This window comes from Nicotiana tabacum, chromosome 15, assembly GCF_000715075.1.
Source record: "Nicotiana tabacum cultivar K326 chromosome 15, ASM71507v2, whole genome shotgun sequence".
Lineage (NCBI taxonomy): Eukaryota > Viridiplantae > Streptophyta > Magnoliopsida > Solanales > Solanaceae > Nicotiana > Nicotiana tabacum.
In genome coordinates, this window is record NC_134094.1 from 77,381,170 (window position 1) to 77,400,967 (window position 19,798).

A 19,798-nucleotide genomic window follows, 5' to 3' on the forward strand; every position below is an offset into this window, starting at 1 on the left:
GCATCGGATGGTGTCGAGACTCGCGGTATTTCTGTATCACCATGTATTCTACATTTCAGTATCAGGAAGGTAAAGGAAACAATTTTAGGTTCACATAAGGTCCCTTCACAGTGGGTGTCTCGATTGTGGTACTTTGGGGTGCTAAGAGGGAATACAACGGCTTATGGGCCTTTGGACGGTGTGGTTTTATGCTAGGATCTCTTGTGAGCTTTGGGTAAGGATCGTGGTGTTCTAGCAAGGATAAGTGTTAACTTAAGGGTAATTCGGAAGGAACTCAGAGAAATAGGACAGCTTGGTAGTAGGTTGGATCAGCATGGTAATGGATATGATCGGTTCTTTGGGTACTTATGATGCGGTGAGTCTCTACAGGTGTTTTGTGGCAATACTTTTGGGTATGGCGACGTGTGTGGCTTGGTTGAGTTAGAGAGATTCAGTTTTGATAGCTTGATTATGTGCAAATGGGTTTCAAAGAGTTCTCGATGGTTTCTACCACGGTTTGAGATGTATAATTCCTACCGGCGTGAAGAGCACGTTGTGTATTGTGATTTTCTACTGGATGGGGTCATGTGAAAGGTTCCTGGATAATTGAGTATGTAGTTTGCTTGTGACTCAGGGTTGATAATGAGGTTCTCATGTTTTCATATGATGGCCTAATAGAGGCGGGGCGTGGTGTGAGATTGGGATTTGCATCTGCAAGTATACGATTCAGTTTTAAAAGGAAGGTCATGAGTTATGTAGCACAGACTATTTCAGATGTTGGCACTAGTTGGTAATACCTGAGAAGTGTGTACATTCAGAAGGCGCATTGAGCTTTGACTTACAGATGGTTCATTGGTATTGCGGTACTCGCCTTGTTGATCAACTGATGATATTCAAATTTTTGCTATGTGGCACGGAAGACTTATAGAGGTATTCCTCGTGGGATAATCGTGTATGAGAGATGTGTTAGATATTCGAGTGGTGGAGTTGGTATCAGCTATGGTGATTCGTGTGTTCTATGGATTTGGAGACCGGAGTTATCAAAAGCAGATTGTTTCGTGGTTGTGGACTATGAAAATGTGGCCAAAGTTAGCCAGCTGGTAGTATGTGTTATAGTTAGGTCATCGTGGACTTTTGGAGGGTTAGTTATCTATTTGAGGATGACCGAAGTTGATTTGGGGGTTCGTTGGTAGGCTCAATGAGGATGTGTATTCTACACCGGGTCGAATTTGTTGACTCAGACTGTTAGTGTTGAGGGGGAGTCATTCAATTAGAGTTGAGCTTGTTAGTGTTCAGATATGTTCTATGTGTTACTCCTCTATGCTACGAGAGGTTGTGATTTATTGGTTATATGCACGCATGATGTGGTTCTGTACCGGTCTTGTAGCGGAATTTGAGCGAGATGCTTATTTGGGTGTCGAATGGTTGATTGTGCCTTGGTTATGGTCTTTCAAGTTGGTGGTATATTGTGCTATCCATTTCTCCACAGTTATGATCATGCACTTTGTGTATTTGATGTTGAATTATTTGTGGTTATTGATTTAGAACATTGTGGCTTGAGGTATTTCATATGGACCAGTGTTTGGATGGGGCCACACATTGAAGCGGGGTTACATTAGGATATGATCATTTATAATATATTCGTGTGTTTTGGTTCTACTATGTGTGATGGGTTCTTAGCATTGCGTTATGGTGGTACTTATTGAGCTTGCTGGACGGTTCTCTCATTTGAGTCATTTTTCATTTTTGAGTGCATTTGAATTGTCGCGTATTGGTGCACGGATTGCACGATTTGTGGCTCTAGGTAGTATTGGTGTGGCATGTCAGTAGGGTAGCTTGTATTTGATGAGATGTAGTCTTTGGGCCTGAGGTGGTTGCTATCGAATTTGATTACGGTGTGTTCGGAAGAGTAATATCGGAAGTCAGCTTAGAATTTGGGTTATAGTTCTTGTTGGGCGAGAGAGCTCCGTAACTAGTTGATCTGATGAGTAGTTATGAGTTTTGCGTGTTTCTTTCATCATCAGCAGTGTACGAAGGTTTTAGAACGAGGTTTTTGTTTGATATGAGGTTTATTACCGGAATTAGGTTTGTTTTAGCAACTACTGTGGTCATAAGTTATTGTTGTGAGCATCTAAGTTATGTGGTACATCATATGACGGCATCTTGGGTTTTAGTTATGGCTTGACACAGCTTGATCAGACTTGTACAGCGTGTAGATGCGACATTCGGGTCTTGTAAGGAATTCTGGATGTTGGGAATTAGATTCCAAGGTTTATGGGCTAAAGCTGAATTAAGGATCTTCAGTTAGGTTGTGTCGCCAGGCTTATATGGATTAGGGTGACGTGGGATCACCCCCAAGTATGTGCATGGTAAGGTTACACAGTGATTTGATGGCTTTGGAATGACTCTTGGCACATTCGAGGACGAACGTATGTTTAAGTGGGGGAGAATGTAATGACCCAGCCGGTCGTTTTGAGCATTTGCATTCCGTTCAGCTATTTAAAGTCTTGAGAAGCATCGTATGATGTATTATGACTTGTGTGAATCGTTGGTCTTGATTTTCAGGTTATTTGGAATTGATTTGGAAGAATGAATTTCATGATTGAAGTTTTAAGTTGGAAGAGTTGACCAAGTTTGACTTTTTAGTATTTTACCTCGGATTGGAGTTTTGATGGTTCTGAGGTACGGATGGTGATTTTGGACTCGGGCGTATGCCCAGATTCGCATTTGGATATTTCTAGAAGATTTCGGCACTAATTGGCAAAAGTTGAAAATTTGAAGGTTTGGAAAGTTCATAAGTTTGACAGAGAGTTGACTTTGAGGATATCGAATTCGGATTGTGGTTCCGGGAATTGTAATAGCTTTGTTATGTAATTTGGGACTCGTGTGCAAAATTTGAGTTCATTCCGGGTTGATTTGATATGTTTCGGCGCGAGTTTTGGAAGTTGAAGGTTCAAAAGTTTATTAAGTTTGATTTGAAGTGCGATTCGTCGTTTCGATGTTGTTATGCGTGATTTGATGCCTCGAGTAGGTCCTTATTATGTTATGGGACTTGTTGAAATATCCGGACGAGGTCCCGAGGGGCTCGGGAGTGATTTAGATTGTTCTCGGACCATTTTTCTTCATAATTTCACTGATGGTTCTGCTGATGTCTAGTGCACCCAGTGTTCTTCGCGATAGCGGATTGAGGGATGCAATCACATAGGGGGGGAAATCTGGAGCTAAGTGTTTCTTCTTCGCGTTCGCGGATACAGGCCCACGTTCACGTTGGTTACTGCAGATTGAGCATCGCATTCGCGCAAGTGTGCACGCGTTCGCATTATAGAGCTGAGCTGGGCAGGTCTTCATGACTTCTTCATCGTGTTCGCTAGCTTGGGGCCGCATTCACATAGATTATTTTTGAGGCTGAGCGGTTTGTGCTTCGCGATCGCAAAGCTTGTCCCGCGATCGCGTAGTGCATTTTCAGGGGCAGTGCATTTTCTTCTTCACGATCGCAAGGGTATTTTCGCGATCGAGATTCATTGATTCGCCCAGTGATTATAAGTACTCTAATTTCGGAGGTTTCGGCCATTTTTGCATATTTAGAGTTATGGAGCTCGGGTTGGAGACGACTTTTGAAGTGATTTTAACTATGTGGATTGGGGTAAGTGTTCTCTACTTATTTTTTATTATATTTCATGAATCTATCTTCATTTTTGGCATTTGATTGAGGATTTCAAGAGAGAAAATTGGGGGATTTTGTCTAAAGTTTTATAGAGTGAATTTTCGAGATTTGAACATCGATTTGGAGTTGGATTTGAGTTAAACTAGTATGGTTGGACTCGTAATTGAATGGGTTATCGGATTTTTTGAGTTTCATCGGGTTCAGGACGTGAGCCCGGGTTTGACTTTTTGATTGACTCTGGGCTTTTGATTAAATATTCGACCTTTATCATTTGGAATTGTTTCCTTAGGCATTATTTGATGTATTTAAGTTGCTTTTGGATAGTTTTGAGCCGTTCAGAGGTCGGTACGCGCTGGTTGGTATTTTTGGAGTATCGTTTGGCTTGCTCTGTATGGAATTTGGCTTGTTCGAGGTAAGTAACACTTCTAAACTTGGTGATGAGGGTATGAACCCCTGAATATACGTGATATGTGTTTGATGTTGAGGTGACACACATGCTAGGTGACGGGCGTGTGGGCGTGCACCGTGTGAATTATGACTCGATTGATTCTGGGGTACTGTGTAGTGACCTAATCTCGTTTCTATTCATGAAATTTCTACGTGCTAGAGTAATTGAGCTATGATCTATGTTAGAAACTATGTCTAGGCTATATGCCTATCCTGTTGAGACCCACTGAGGTCATTTTTGCTCTTGAGTTACTTGCTTACATTGTAATTACATACTCAGTCATACTCATTCATTTGCATATCATATCTTAGTCTCTGTTGTCATTTATTGATATATCATATCATCATTTTTGGGCTGATTTTTATGACATTTTGAGCCCGAGCGACTGGAGAGATTGATGATTGAGTCGAGGCTTAAGAGCCGGATTGTGAGTGATATTGATGGGATCGAGTTGCACGCCACAGCAGGTATTATTAATTCATGATGGGATCGGACTGCACGCCGCAGCAGGTATTATTGATTCATGCCATATTTTTTATTTTAGCGCTTGGGCTGGATCTTCCCCTCCGGAGTCAGCACACCCACGGTGAGCGCAGTTGCTATTGATTCACTTGGGCTGGAGCTGCCCCTCCGGAGTCTGCACACCCACAGTGAACGTCGTTGTTATTGATTCATTTGGGCTGGATATGCCCTGCGTTGGATCTTCCCTGTACAGGGCTGAGTGACTGAGAGTGTTGAGGGTTGGATCTGCCCCGGGCTGGATCTGCCATGTTCAGTGCTGAGCGACTGAGTGTGTTGAGTGATTGAGCGTGGTGAGTGAAAAGTGTGAGACTGTGAGATTGAGTACTCTGAGAGTGTGAGTACATGAGTTCATTACTGTGATGCATTGCATTTGACATGCATACTTGACATACAGGCATAGAGATGTATTTTCTCATGCTATGCGATTTTGGTGACATTCATGATTTCACGTGCACACTGATATGTAGGCATAGAGAAGTACTTTTCTCATGCTATCTGATAATGAAACATCTTATTTATTGTTGAAAGGTTTTGGAAAAAATTACAGTTTTTTTTTAAACTTACTCATATTTTGGTGATTTCGATAAAATATTTGGGTTTTACTGTTATACTTGAAAAGCATGACTATTTTTCATAACTGTGAACTAGCTGAGTATCACATCTCCGAGATATTTCTTGTACCACTTTTATTATATTTTTATAAGTTGCCGTTGGCTATTGGTGTTGGACTCTGACCTTTGTCCCAGCTCGTCACTACTTTCAATCTAAGGTTAGGTTTGTTACTTATTGAGTACATGGGGTCGGTTGTACTCATACTATACTTCTACACCTTGCGTGCAGATTTGCATCCTGATGTTGCTGTGTATGGCGAGAGCTGGCATTGAAGTTGTACCTGCGTTCTGGTCATAGCTGCCTCTTTTTCTTTGTAGCTTTAGAATTATTAATATGTTCATGTATATTTCAAACATATGATGTATTTATTTCATTCCAGTATTGTAAACTCTAAATCTTAGAAGCTCATGATTTGTACTACCAGTCCTTGGGAATTCTTTGTATAGAAGTTCAGTTATATTATCATTACATTTCTTAGTAAAACTCAATGAATTGGATTATTGTTGCTAATTGGCTTACCTAGCGGGTTGGGTTAGGTGCCATCACGCCTAGTTGAATTTTGGGTCGTGGCAGTAGCTTTGTTTGTAGTAGGCAACAGGTACTAGGTAAAATAGTCAAAAAATACGTAAGCTAAACCGGACACCATTATCTAAAATAAGTTTCAATAATAATTGTGAGGGCGTAACGGATGGAAGCTGTGATCTCGGAAAGATCTCGGGTATCTCTGGATTCGGCATCGAAGGCAACAAGTTTGTTTCGGATATATACTTAGTGAATGAATGAGGATGTGGGTTGAAAATCATGAGGTTTCAGGCTCAAATTCTGTCGGAGGCAAAAATACTATCCAAGCCCTTATAGATAGAGTTATCCAATATCTATGTTGATGGGAGATAATAGCTAAGTATACTCTTCTATGTTGGCATGAAGTTCAACTTGAAAGACCAAGGAAAAAGATCAGCTTTAGTACCCAGATGTAGGGATGTACAAACCGAACCGGAAAACCGCGCCAAACCGAAAGTCAAACAAAACCGATTAAAAACCCCGATTAGGTTTTGTTTGGTATTGAGTAAAAAAACCCGAACCAAACCGACATATAAATATATAATTTTTATATATACTTTTAACACTTTCATAGAATTTTCTTTTAAAAAATGTCTAGAAATATTTGTGATTCTCTTATGAGATGTAATATTTAGTTAAATATGAAGTGCTCTATTTTTATTAACTTTAAATAATGGGTTGTATGATCACTTTCTTATCAACTGTTAGTAAAATGCGTCAATCTCTTTGTTCTTCCATATTCATAAGTCAAGATCTAAAATTCTTATATCTTTTTGGAATTTAAAGTGGTATTTCGATAATTTAAAATTAAATAGAACATATCATTATATAGGTATCATATTGATTTTTATGTTTAGTTATTAAATTCAGTTAACCTTGAAAGTGTTTATCAACGAAAAATTATTGTCAGACGACTAAAAATTAACTATCATATGTTACTAAGAATCAAGCATTATCCGGGAATTAGGGGTGTTCATGGTTCAGTTTGGGTCGGTTTTTCCCTAAAAAGAAATCAAACCAAGTAAGTCGATTTTTCAAATATTTGGAACCAAACGAAACCAATTAAGTCAGTTTTTTATCGATTCGGTTTTTGTCGGTTTTTCGGTTTTTTGGGTTATTCATCGATTTTTTTCTTAAATATGAGACATACACTATAAAACGCATATTCCGACGACTACATTTTCAATGTAACACTATCAAATCAATTGCTCTTTGAGAAATCTATCATTTACCAAGATATATTGATGATAATTGAATCAAATAGTGATGAATAATTAAAGTACTCAATTAAAAATCAATTATTTTTAACAACAATAACCCAGTAAAATCTCATTAATGGGGTTTGGGGAGGGTAGTGTATACGCAGACCTTACCCTTACACCGAAGGAGTAGAGAGGCTATTTTCGAAAGACCCTGGGCTCAAAAAAAACAAAAGGACAAAAAGAAGACAATATTAGTATCACAACAACAATCATAGGAAAAATAGGAACACCATGAAATCTAGAAGAAACATACAAAGCAAAGGGAGACAATATTAGTATCACCACAACAATCATAAGAAAAATAAGAACACCATAAAATCTAGAAGAAAGATGCAAAGCAAAAGCAATAGCTAGTAAAAAAAATCGATTATTTTTAAGGTGAAATAAATTGTTGTACTTAGCAAAAGAAAACTATCAATCAAACTAGAATGTAAAGGCAAAGAATTAGATTATTATAATAGCGAAGAACTAGACTAAAAATATAAATGACTAGTATGTACCATAAAATTTTAGAAACTTTATATAAAAATATACATAGTATAATATTAAATATTATACTAGGTGTAATAATAAATTTAAATAGCTACTTTTATAATCGGTTTGGTTCGATTTTTTCCGATTATTTTTTTATTAAAACCAAAACCAAACCAAATTTGATCGTTTTTAAAATTCAAAATCAAAACCAAACAAAACCAAACCTAAAAAGTATGGGTTTTTTGGGTCGATTTGGTTCGATTTTTCGGGTTTTTAAGAACACCCCTACCGGGAATGATTATCCGGAAACTGGAAGATGGCTGGTTTTTAAAGAGCAAGCTTGAAAATAAATGGAGAGGTCATTCATTCTTAGCAGAAAAGGCGCTCACTCACTTGTATTTGAAAAGGCAGGCGAGGGGGTCTCTATCCTTAACATCAGATTTTTTTTATTTTTAATAGCCTAGGTGACACTCTACCGCTGAGTTATATCCCTTCCCCGCCCCATCGAGAAATAGAACTGACTAATCCTAAGTCAAAGGGTCGTCTCCCGTAAAAATATGTTAGTAGATCATGTTAGTCAATTTTTTCAATTTTTACTAAACCGATATAGTTGATTTGGTTTGGTTGTTGATAAAAACCGAATCAACCCGATCCATATACACCCCTACCCAGATGGATGAAACGTGAAATTAAATATCATAATAATTCAATTTAGGTTGAAATCTTCTATAGGAATCCAAAACGATAACCTACTTCCAAACGTACAGCCAATGTACATGTTGTGTTGATTACTTGAACTACAGGGGCACAACTTATAAGGCATCTTACGATGTTAAGGCGACACTGACTGAATATTTTCGATGTAACAATAACCAAAAAGACATCGAAAATGAAAACCACAGAAAGCAAACCTTAGATCTGAACGTAGGATGACAAGGAAATGAACATGACTTTACTTATTCAACTTTCTTAGCACGCAATGACCAAACCATCATCAGCACAATGCTGTTAGCCTGTTTACTAAATTGCTGCTGGTTTCATACATCTCACGTTTCACATTTACAGCTAAAGACAAATAGTTCAGTGGCATTTAAATGCCACCACGTGTTAATACAGTTACAAACACTTCTAGAGCACTGTTGCTAGCAAGAGATGATAGAATACTTCTAAGATGTTCATTACATAAGGAGCCACCAAATTCAGATGAGAGCACACGCAAACTTAAATTTTTTAGCATTCTAGCTGAGTAAAGTGGCAAAATCTGAGACTAGCAAAAGATAAGCTTTTGATAGAGCATACAGTGACAGACACTGATCATCAATCAAATTGAAAACAAATGAATGAGTACAGTTCATCAACCTAACAAGCTGTACTCAAATACACAACATAGAAACCAAAGCAAAAGATCATGAAATTTTCACCCAACAAAACTTACGGGTTGGCATAGCGAAAAAGGAAAACATTCATCTCCTTTTTAGTCAAAGAAAAATATAGCATTCTAGTACTTAACATCAATACTCAGATGGAGAAATCACGTCATCAATCTTTAGAATCATCTTGACAACCTGAGTTGCAAGCAATATCTGTTGTTGCTTCCCAATTAGAGTCTCGAAGACATTTTGCTCACGCATGTCGTTTGTGCCAACATCATTGCAGTCTATTCCACAGCAGGGATTGTTCTCCTGCGTAAAAGATTTGAAGTTACAGGTTATAACAATTGTTTTGAAAACATCGGATACATACATGACAGAAATGGGAAGAAGAACGTCTGAAACTTTTTTCTTTTTCTAACACTCAACAGCCTGGGACATGTCATAAGGTTATAAAAAAATTGTTCTAAAAACATTGGATACATAGGACAGAAAATGGAAAGAACAGCTTCTGAAACTTTTTTCTTGTTCTTACTCAACAGCCTGGGATGTCATAGTATGACTCTTCAATATTGGACTGGTTTAAATATTGATCCTAGGTACTAATAAGCTGGATTACCTTAATTTGCTGAGCCTTAACAGCAGATAGAGTTTCAATGGGCTGGAGACCACTGTTCTCAGCAAGTGCCATTGGGACAGAATCCAAAGCATCAGCAAATGCCCTGATCGCATACTGCAGAGAGAAGGATTGAGGCCTCAGCTAATGACAGTTAAATACAAAAGGCATATAAAGAAAAATTGAAAGAGAAAAAGTAACGCTACCTGCTCAACTCCTGGGTGTTTATCAGCAGCTGCTTCCACAGCAATTGAGCAAGAAATCTCTGCTGAACCACCACCATACACAATTGAATTGTTGCGAATTAGATTTCTAGCAACGCATAAAGCATCATGGATACTACGTTTTGTCTCCTCTATCATCATCTTGTTGCCTGTACAAATGATCAAATAACAACTCAGGCATCCAAATTCATGATGGTTCTTGCCGTATGTAATGTCATTTCACATACTGCACCATAATCTTTAGAACAAGAACCTCAAATTTGCATAGGTTAAAACACACTGCACCATGAACTCCACCCCGAACAAATGGCACCAACCTTGATGACAGCAAACTATGCATACTTTTAGATTAATTCCCAGGTTAGATACACTTAGACCGGGGGGGGGGGGGGGGATTTTAATAAACCAATCTATCTTCTAGAAATTGTACCGTTCGTTTTGGTTTTGAAAAATAGAAAGGCCATAGAGTTTCAATTTTATTTTGGTTATCAATTTAAACCGTAGAAAACCAAACTGATCTATGTATTGCTTATCCTAAATAAGCACTTTTTGAGAAAATGCTATTCACTGAGCATTTAAAATGTGCTTTACTTTTTTGTTAAGACTTTTTTTGTGGTCATGGATTTGTTTATTAGGTATATTTTAAATGGCATGTCCAAGTTGACAAGTAATTACAAAAGCATGTTCGATTTTAACGAATGATTTTTCACTTTCATACAATGTAATGTTACGGGAAAAAGATTTTTTTTAAATGTTAAACCAAATCAAATCAAACCAATGACATTGCATACAGCAAGAACCATCTGATTTAAATATTATTCCCTCCGTCCCAATTTATATAGCACTCCTTCCTTTTTATAGCCTGTTTGGGGAAGCTTCTCTTTGGCCAAAAGTGCTTTTTTTAAGCCAAAAGTGATTTTTTCCCAAACTAAGGTTTTGGCCAAGCTTTTAGAAGGACAAAAAGTGATTTTGAGTAAAAGCAGAAGCAGTTTTAGAGAAGCAAGAGAAACAGATTCTCCCTAAAAATATTTTTTTGAAAAGCACTTTTGAGAAAAATACACTTAGAAGCACTTTCTAAAAGCTTGGCCAAACACTAATTGTTGCTCAAAAGTACTTTTCAATTTAATTAACCAAGCACAACCTAGTTCTCACCAAAAAGTACCTTTTTGAAAAGCACTTTGCCAAATAAGCTTATTTTACAAGCTTGGCCAAACAGGCTATAAGTTTATCCCAAAAAGGATGTCACTTTTCTGAATTTAGAAATAAGTTAATTTTAAAATTTTTGGTTTACCCTCAATGAGATGATTTCTAGCCACACAAATCTCAATGGCTTATTTTAGACCACAAGTTTCAAAAATCTTCTTTTCTTTCTTAAACTCCATGCCATGTCAAATGGTGCCACATAAATTGGGATACAAAGGGAGTATTTTGACTCGTTTGGTTTTTATTTCTCAGTCAATAGTGGTTTGGTTTTTCCTGTTTGGGTAAAGTCTGGACCATCTGAACCACGCAAACACTTAAATAGACTGACAGACCAAACTATTTCAACTCAGCACGAATTGAGTTGTCCTCAAACTCTTGAGGGGAAAAAATGCTTCAAAAGAGAATTAATGCTTGATTACCCTCAACAAAAAATCTCCTTGAAATTACAAAGGCATTATTGAAAAGGTCATGACATTATGTACTGTCACCTAGATCCAAGGAGCATCAATATGTAGAGTTCAATAGTAAATGATTAACTGTCACAATCCAATGAACATGCACAGACAGGGCAAGGGCAAAGTACAGAATATCCAAATACAAGTTATAATTGTGAATACAGATTAACAGCTAAAAAAATGACAAAAAACTACATGTAATTTCCATCAGCAGCAGAATGAACTAATAAGGCATTTCAGCAGCAACATTGATTAACAATTAAAAAAGAGATCAAAATCCAACAAATGCAAATTTCCATCAATAGTAGAATGTACTAACAAGGCATTCTAGCAGGCAACCAACTTACCACCACGTATGAATATAGTTACTGCCCTTGAATTTGCACAATGTTCAATGTATATCATTCTGTCCTTTGTAGTACCAAAAGACTTCTCCCGAACTATACCAGCCTGAACTTATAAAACATCATATTTAGCCGGTAGAGAGAAGTACAGATCCATAAGCACATGGAGTAACATTAGTAAAAATAGAAAGATTAATGAAATGAAAAGGCTCTCATGGAATACTTAGCAAGCTATGAATGTCTGTTGTTCCTAGGTATTACTGGACGAGAAAGCCTTTCACAACATATTTGTGCATTTCATTAACAATATATGCAAAAGATGCATAACCTATCCATAACCTTTAAGATAAGCCGGTTATTTGCTTTGAGAAAACTAACCAATCCTCTTTTTAACAACTTCCACACAAAACTTAGACCATACATGTCCACGTTGTTTCATAGATACATAATATACGTCCACAATTAGAGAAGAAAGAAAGGTGTCTAAAGGGGTGTACCTTGCCAAGTTTTTCAGGTGTCAACTCTTGAAACCTTGGTACTATTCTCCCACCTAATCAGATGCACAAATACCAAGAACATGCAATTAAAGTAGCAGATCCAACAGAAACACAGGAAGATGAAGGCATCATATCAATAAGAAAAGTAGACACAAACCTGTGGCAATTGCTATTAGCTCCAATTCCACACCACCTACCCATCTAACAGCAGGCAAATTTCTATGCATTAACAAGTGATTTGCTTCATCATCAAAACCCCACTGGCAGATAACTAATGTAGCACCAACATCCTGTTAGGTATTGGCACAGTTGTTAGACAAATGAAGCTCCATATAAGATCAACTGCATGTAAAACCACATACTGAATAGGCCCTAAAACCTCACATCATAGATATCGCACCACCAAATGAAGGTCCTTTATATACGAGTCAATGATAATTGTGAGCTAAACATTGGCATCGACTGCCTCTACTTGTTCATGCTAATAGCAGACCACACGGTAGGAGAAGGGGAGAACAGATATCTCTGCATTGCATTCTTAATTTAGTTTTGCATATGCGAAAAATGTCTGGAAACAACAAATTCCTTTGCTTAAAGAAATAAATGTATGTGTGAGAGAACTGAGAAGGGAATTGGTTTTGCAACATTATCACCTGAAAATTCAGGGAAAAAACTACAGTTTTAGCTGATCATAGACTTTACATTACTCCAATCCATCTATAAGGGCTAGGGCTAAGACACATCCATTAAGCTTTTATTGCCCCAACCCTCCCATTTTCATTGCCTTATTGGAACAAAAAGAATAGGTTCAACTCTTTCTTCTTATTTTCCTGTAGAGAAGGTTTCTCAACCATCTATAACTCATATACAAATGCTGCAGATTTACCTTGCATTTCTGAACCATGTCATCAAAATACTTCTGCTCTTGTTGGCGTAAAGTTTGAAACTTTTCCACAGAATCAATGTCAACCTTATGCTTGGTCTTTGGCTTTGGAGGCTCAAAAGGACATGTCAGAATCGCAATTTTGGCATCCTCTATTTGCTTTGGCATCTGTGGATGACTCATATCTTTGTCAACTACAATACCATAAATTAGCTCTGTGTCCTCTAGTTTTCCACCAACTTTTCCTTCAACTTTAATTAAGTCCAGGTTTACATCCTTCCTCTCTAAATCAGCAACTGCTAGAACTGCTTTAACAGCAATTTCAGCCATGCTACGCTTGCATCTATTCACACTGCAGTAAATCATTCATATCAAAACAAGTAAAATTTTGCTGCAGGGTTGTCAGCATTGTAATCAGTATCAGGAGTAGCAAATAGAATCCATGATGCATTTCCTGAATAAATTACAGGCCTGTCCGCAACGTGATAAAGTACAATTACACAACATATGAAATCCTTTTTTAATAAGGTCACAACATATGAAATCCTAACCAGACACTGAAATTGACATGTCACTTACATCTTGGATGACAAAGTAGTCATGCAGGTTTGAATCAAAGGCTCAACATCATTCAGACCGAATTCAAACTTGTTTGCTACACGCTCCAAATGCTCAACTGCAATCCTTGAAGCCATTTCATACCCTTCTGCAACCCGTATAGGATGAATACCACGTTCTAACAACTTCTCTGCTTGTTCTAGAAGTGCCCCAGCCATGACAACAACTCCAGTGGTTCCATCACCAATTTCGTAATCTTGACTTCGTGACAACTCAACCATCAACTTTGCAATCTGATTGTCAACATCCATCTGCTCCAAAATGGTTGCACCATCATTTGCTGACAATACAAATCTCCAATATTAGAAAATTCCAAAAAAAAAGTGATGAGATTTGTATGCATAGATTGGATGAAGAAAAAGAAGAGCTCAAAGTAGTGTCAACTATTCGTTCAAACTATTACTGCTCTTGCCAAACATGAGTAGATTATAACTACTGTATAGAATAAAGGCACATCTCAAAGAAAGAAAAGAAACATGACCTCATCAAAAAGCTTAAAGAAGGGCCTCAAATGGCTTGCCTTTTGAATAAGGCAAAGCTCCAAGGAAAAATTACTGTGTGATGCCCTATGGTCCATCACAAAAACTACATTTCCAAGAACATTGATTAGAAAATCATAAGAAGCAGGGTCATTTTGAATTCCCAAACATGAGTAGATTATAACTACTGTATAGAATAAAGGCACATCTCAAAGAAAGAAAAGAAACATGACCTCATCAAAAAGCTTAAAGAAGGGCCTCAAATGGCTTGCCTTTTGAATAAGGCAAAGCTCCAAGGAAAAATTACTGTGTGATGCCCTATGGTCCATCACAAAAACTACATTTCCAAGAACATTGATTAGAAAATCATAAGAAGCAGGGTCATTTTGAATTCTTATAGGGAAGGCATGCATGAGGCTAATAACAGTAAAGCCACACACACCCGTTCCCCCCCGTTTCCCCCACCCCAAACCCAACCGCACCCCACTCCAAGGAAAACAAAACAGACCCTCTTAATGGGGAACACAGGCAATAAACTATAACATAAACTGCTCTAACAATAGACTCCAAAAGCAATAAATGGTATTGTTACTTCTCAAACATTATAATGTATCCTTCACAGTTGAACCTTGTAAGGAAATGAACAAGAATAGACATAAGTAAAGATTTCCTCCCTTGACTGTTCACAATTCCCACATCAGAAATACTACTAATCTGTACAAACTAATATCACATCCTAAAACACTTAACAAAGCCAACTCCCATGAATAAAATGTATCAAGGGTAAGTACTATTCACTTTGAATTCCTCTGAAAACCACAAGTAATTGCAGACACCCATACTGTTATACATCACATCAAACAGATTAAATGGAATAGACAAAACTTAAACAAACAATGGAGGTCCCAACTGTAGGAGCATAATTAACTGGATGCTAGAACTCTATCTGGTCACAGTCAATATTCTACTAAGTTGATAAAAAAAATATTCTACTACGCCTAACTACTGAAAAAGAACTCATCAGCTCACTCATTGCAACCTCAGACGAAATTTCTCAGGATCAGTTATGCATCTACGACTAAATGAGATACACCTAACAGAATCAAATCTACTGATTTTACAGTTTCTCACATGTTATTCAGAATCTCAAGATTACAACTAGCAAAGCAGAATCCACTTACTTAAAAATAAAACGTGTCAAAGTATGTTCTATCAGGATATCATTTTTGGTGTTTGATTACCAATGAATATTTTCCCAGGACACATTTTCCACCAAGATGTGGAAACTGACCTCCCTCGCTCATGCTCAAAATCATATTCCTTTCTGTATCCCAGCTCATACTCCATATCACTTGTGGCAACCATTGCTTAAACAATACAATGAATCTTTGAAGCTCAAAATTTTCATTAAAACACTATCCAATTCTTATCAATCCTTAACAAATATTTTTTCCTGAAAATATTTTCTGCTCACCGAGCAAACTTCCTGGAGAGCACTTTGCACGAAAGCATTTATCTACGGAAACATTCACCTCCATACCGAACACACCAAATAACAAGTTCTAAAAAAATCAAATCAAAACCAAAAAGGACACCTTTTTTAAACCGTAAATCTCAAAAGTAGTAATACGGAGCTAGAATAAGGTAAATCAAACTTGAATGAATAGTATGGAATAAGAATATACTGATGGTGACATCGCCGTCGGGGCTCTGAAGCATCTTATCCATGCCTTTAGGACCCAATGAGGTACGCAGGATACGCGCAACAGCTTTTCCGGCGGAAATGTTGGCCTTTTGAGCATCGAGGCCTCTTAATCTGGTTTTCTGTTCTTGCTCCCTTAATATTATGAACGGCCTTCCGAATTCATCGAAAGCTAAAGCCATTGTTTCCGGTGACCTGCTCTCCGGTCAGATCGGATACTGAAAATCTCTGGCGACGATGACAGAAAGAGAGTTTCGCGATGAATCTAGAAGGGTTTCAGAACCCTAGCTGCGATAAACCCTAAACATGAAAATACTCCCGCTTTTATACACATGCCCCGTTTCTCAAATATAGAGTCGGGTCGGGTGAGCTTAGTATATTTTTAAAAAAACGAAAATGTGAATTTTGAAATAGTCTCTCAAATATATTATACTGAATAGGGAATTTGCCGCGCGAATGGAAAAATGCCATTAAATCTAGAAATGATAGTTTCATAAATTTACTCTAAAAGATATAATATTTTTCAAGTATATAAATAAAAAGGAAGTGATGATTACTTTGTCTGAGGTGTAATTATTGTTGTTATTGTATATGAATAAGAATTAATTCTATATATCAATAGATCACAATATAAATGTTTTTAGTAGAATCAGAGTTTAACAGCTTGTTTTGATGGTTGTTACACATCATTCATAATGTATCGTATTGTATTGTATTGTATAGTTTGATGAATACAATATTTGGATAGATTTTATCGTTTGTCGTTAAAAAGAGTTTTAAGATATTTCTTCATATATTTTGTGTTTGGATAGGTGAACCACTATCCTCTTAGCCTATTTCAAAAGCATGTACCTAATAACTTGTTTTTTATTTTTGTTTTACTTTCATTAGATAAAGAACTTTTATTTAATGAACTTTTCTTCTATTCAAGTTTAAAAAAATGAAAAAAATGCATTAAACAAAAAACAGGGGAGAAAAAAAAAATTGTTTTCCTTTCCTTTTAAATTTTCCCTTTCATTGCTCTTCTTTTTCTTTATATCATATTACTTAATATCCCTATCAATTTTCATCATCTAAATGAATTCCTATTACCAACTTTCCTCTTTATTCTATGTGATTATCTTTTCCTTTTCTTTCTCCTTCCTTCTGCTAGTCTGCTACTTGTTATATTAATTTTCCTCTTTCTTTTTTTCCACCAAGCAGTGAAAGTTTATAAGAAGAAGAAAAGCAAAAGAAAACCAGGAGATTAAAGATAATGGAGTCACAAAACATACTAAAGGGATACAACCAACTCATAGAAAGGAAGAAGTTAGCTATTGATGTTTATACTACGACTCTTCATTATCCTCACCTACTATATCTTTATTGTGCTCACAACTTACTTGCCTTCATTGTTATAATTGTAATAATATACAATACAAAGGGAAAAGAGAACCAATTAATGATATAAAAAGAAGAAAAAGGAAAATAGAAGTTAACTATTTGGTCTTAGAGAAGAAACTTATGATTGACATACCATTTTTTTTAGGATTTGGCTCTTTTGAAGATGTCAAAGCCCTATAGTCATTCATACTCTGGTTGGCATAATAACATATTGTATATATCATATTCCCTCACCATCTTATCGAAGAAGCTAATTAATGGTAAAAAAAGATATTTGCTCCAAATCCATGAAATCAAATTTTGTGAACTTCTTATGTAATTTCACTCGTCTTTCTTTTACCTTTTTCTGTTTTTTCTTCCTTTTTCCTAATCTTCTTTCCTTTCTCACTTATTCCTAATTCATTCATTTTTTTCAGAAGGAATGTTTATTAATGTTTTCTTTCTTCTCTAACTTTCCATAACCAATAACCTTTTCACTCTAAAATCACTTCTTCCATCTTATGTACCACCCGCAATATACATGATTTTCCATAATCTCAAAAAAAAACTATTTATTTGTTTTGAAAACTAAGTTTTTCCTATCAATTCAATACACACAATATCTTCAAAAAGTGAAGAGAAGCTACAACATCAACAAAAAATTTAAGTTTCGGTCTCATTGACAACTGGACAGTCTAGGGAGTTTATTATTTGGTTCATTTTCCTTGAAGATATATAAATTATCTGGCAACGATTATCTCAAAATAGCTTCAACACTTACTATTATTGATATAGTTTTTGGTCCTAGCAATTAACAAATAAATATGCCTACGCTCTTCAGTAAAATATATGAAAGACATCAAAGTATCTAAGCCATTTACATAAAATTGAGGAAATGAGAAGTATAAGTTATTTATTAACATAGAACATAATTGACATAAAAACTATATGGAATAATACCTTTAGAAACTTGCTTTCAACTTAAGAACAGAAAAACAGAGGAACTAACCTGGCATAAAAAATACATTGAATTAGTCTCTCTAAGCAACTTGTCACCTTCCTATCATGTTAGTATGAATAAATAATGAGAAAGCAACACGAATATTTCTACAGGTAAAAATAACAACAGGGAAATCTCTAAAGCTTTGTCTGATACAAGTCTTCTGGTCCATTTGCGTATACTTGTAATTTTTGCTCATTACTACTTGAAATTAATCTCAACCATCTTTCTGTTCACCGCATATTGGACCTCTGGATTATGAGATATATATTGAATACAAATTCCCAACAGCAACAACTGCCACAAAAGTGAAAACCACTCACACATAATCTGTAAACTTTAGTAGAAGTCATTGATGTGACTGCCATAATCTTCTCGAATTTCTTGTTGATGGCCATTGAAGTTGCTTTTCGATCGTCATCAGAAGTAAAACGGGAACAAACTTTTTCAGTAAAAATAATTAAAAAGGAGAGAATATAAAAATTTTGTCAAAGAAAAAATAATAAAAAGTATAACAGATAATTGAAAAGGGTCTTGGAGAAGTGAGAGTGAAAAAGTGGAAGAAAGAAGAATCGTATTGTTTAACAAAGTGGGAAGCGTCGAAAACCAAGGGAAAAGAAGTATAAACGGAAGAGACGTGACTATTGAGTTTTTTATTTTATTTTAAAACTATTTGACGCACAACACATAAATCAAGGAAATAGCCAAAAATAGGAAAATAGATAAATCCTAACTCTGAAGTATAGAAGGTGCCATGTAATGTTTGAGTGGCCCTAATATATATATATATATATATATATATATATATATATAGAGAGAGAGAGAGAGAGAGAGAGAGAGATTTTAAAATTTTGCTAAATGTGAGCATTTTTAGCCGCCGTCAAATATTTAATGAATTTCAAGGGTTAATTAATTTAAAAAAATTTAAAAGTAAAAAAAAATTAAAGGTTGAGTTTTTGCATTTTATGTTATATTTCATCTATTTTCTGGCATCTATTGTAGCTTTTGAGGCGTAGTTATTGTAATTTCTATAGCTTTTATTGTATTGGTAAAAATCGGTCTCACCACGTGGTATGACAAAATAATCACACGTGACGGGAGCGGTTCGGGATCCATAAGCTCGAAGGCCAAAATCGCAATAACAGTAGAGTCATAGCCAGGATTGTCCATCTAAATTCGGAGCAAGAGCAATCGGAAGAGCTTGTACCCAAAATAGATTATACACCTTCAGTGTCAAACTTTATTGTGCCTGAAATCTTCCGGAGATCATGGCCCACGTCTATTACGCTATCACAGTCATCGCCAGCATGGATTTTGCCTTCTCACTAACTACTTACACGATGTAGGGCTAGAAATTTTGAATGCCACATCCTACTTAGGCTATAGATACCTTACCTTACTCACTTCAAAATATCACATCCCACTTCCGCTAGAAATACTTTACCTTACTCACTTATAATACACACCTTATAACACACAACACATTGCTTACTGTTTATTCTACATACATCTTGATTATTTCT

The 19,798-nt window shown here is 36.3% G+C and overlaps 1 protein-coding gene across 1 annotated transcript; it reads right to left on the reverse strand.

Moving 5' to 3' along the window:
* Positions 1–8,787: 8,787 nt before the first annotated feature.
* Positions 8,788–19,049, reverse strand: LOC107763390 (T-complex protein 1 subunit epsilon). The gene is made up of 11 exons (XM_016581884.2): positions 18,599–19,049; positions 18,236–18,284; positions 15,897–16,213; positions 13,694–14,012; positions 13,118–13,466; positions 12,389–12,521; positions 12,232–12,284; positions 11,738–11,840; positions 9,715–9,881; positions 9,512–9,625; positions 8,788–9,204 (listed from the first exon to the last, which is right to left on the reverse strand). Exons 3-11 carry the CDS (start codon positions 16,093–16,095, stop codon positions 9,034–9,036), a joined length of 1,608 nt encoding a protein of 535 aa, XP_016437370.1. The 5' UTR covers positions 16,096–16,213; positions 18,236–18,284; positions 18,599–19,049; the 3' UTR covers positions 8,788–9,033.
* Between the last annotated feature and the right edge of the window lie 749 nt (positions 19,050–19,798).

Bases quoted from the DNA above. Each gene is read 5' to 3' on its own strand.
- LOC107763390 (XM_016581884.2), bottom strand. From the start codon at position 16,095: ATGGCTTTAGCTTTCGATGAATTCGGAAGGCCGTTCATAATATTAAGG. The intron at 12,285-12,388 runs GTTTGTGTCTAC...GCATCTGATTAG, and splicing joins GCTAATAGCAATTGCCACAG to GTGGGAGAATAGTACCAAGG. The intron at 11,841-12,231 runs GTACACCCCTTT...TTATAAGTTCAG, and splicing joins CACCTGAAAAACTTGGCAAG to GCTGGTATAGTTCGGGAGAA.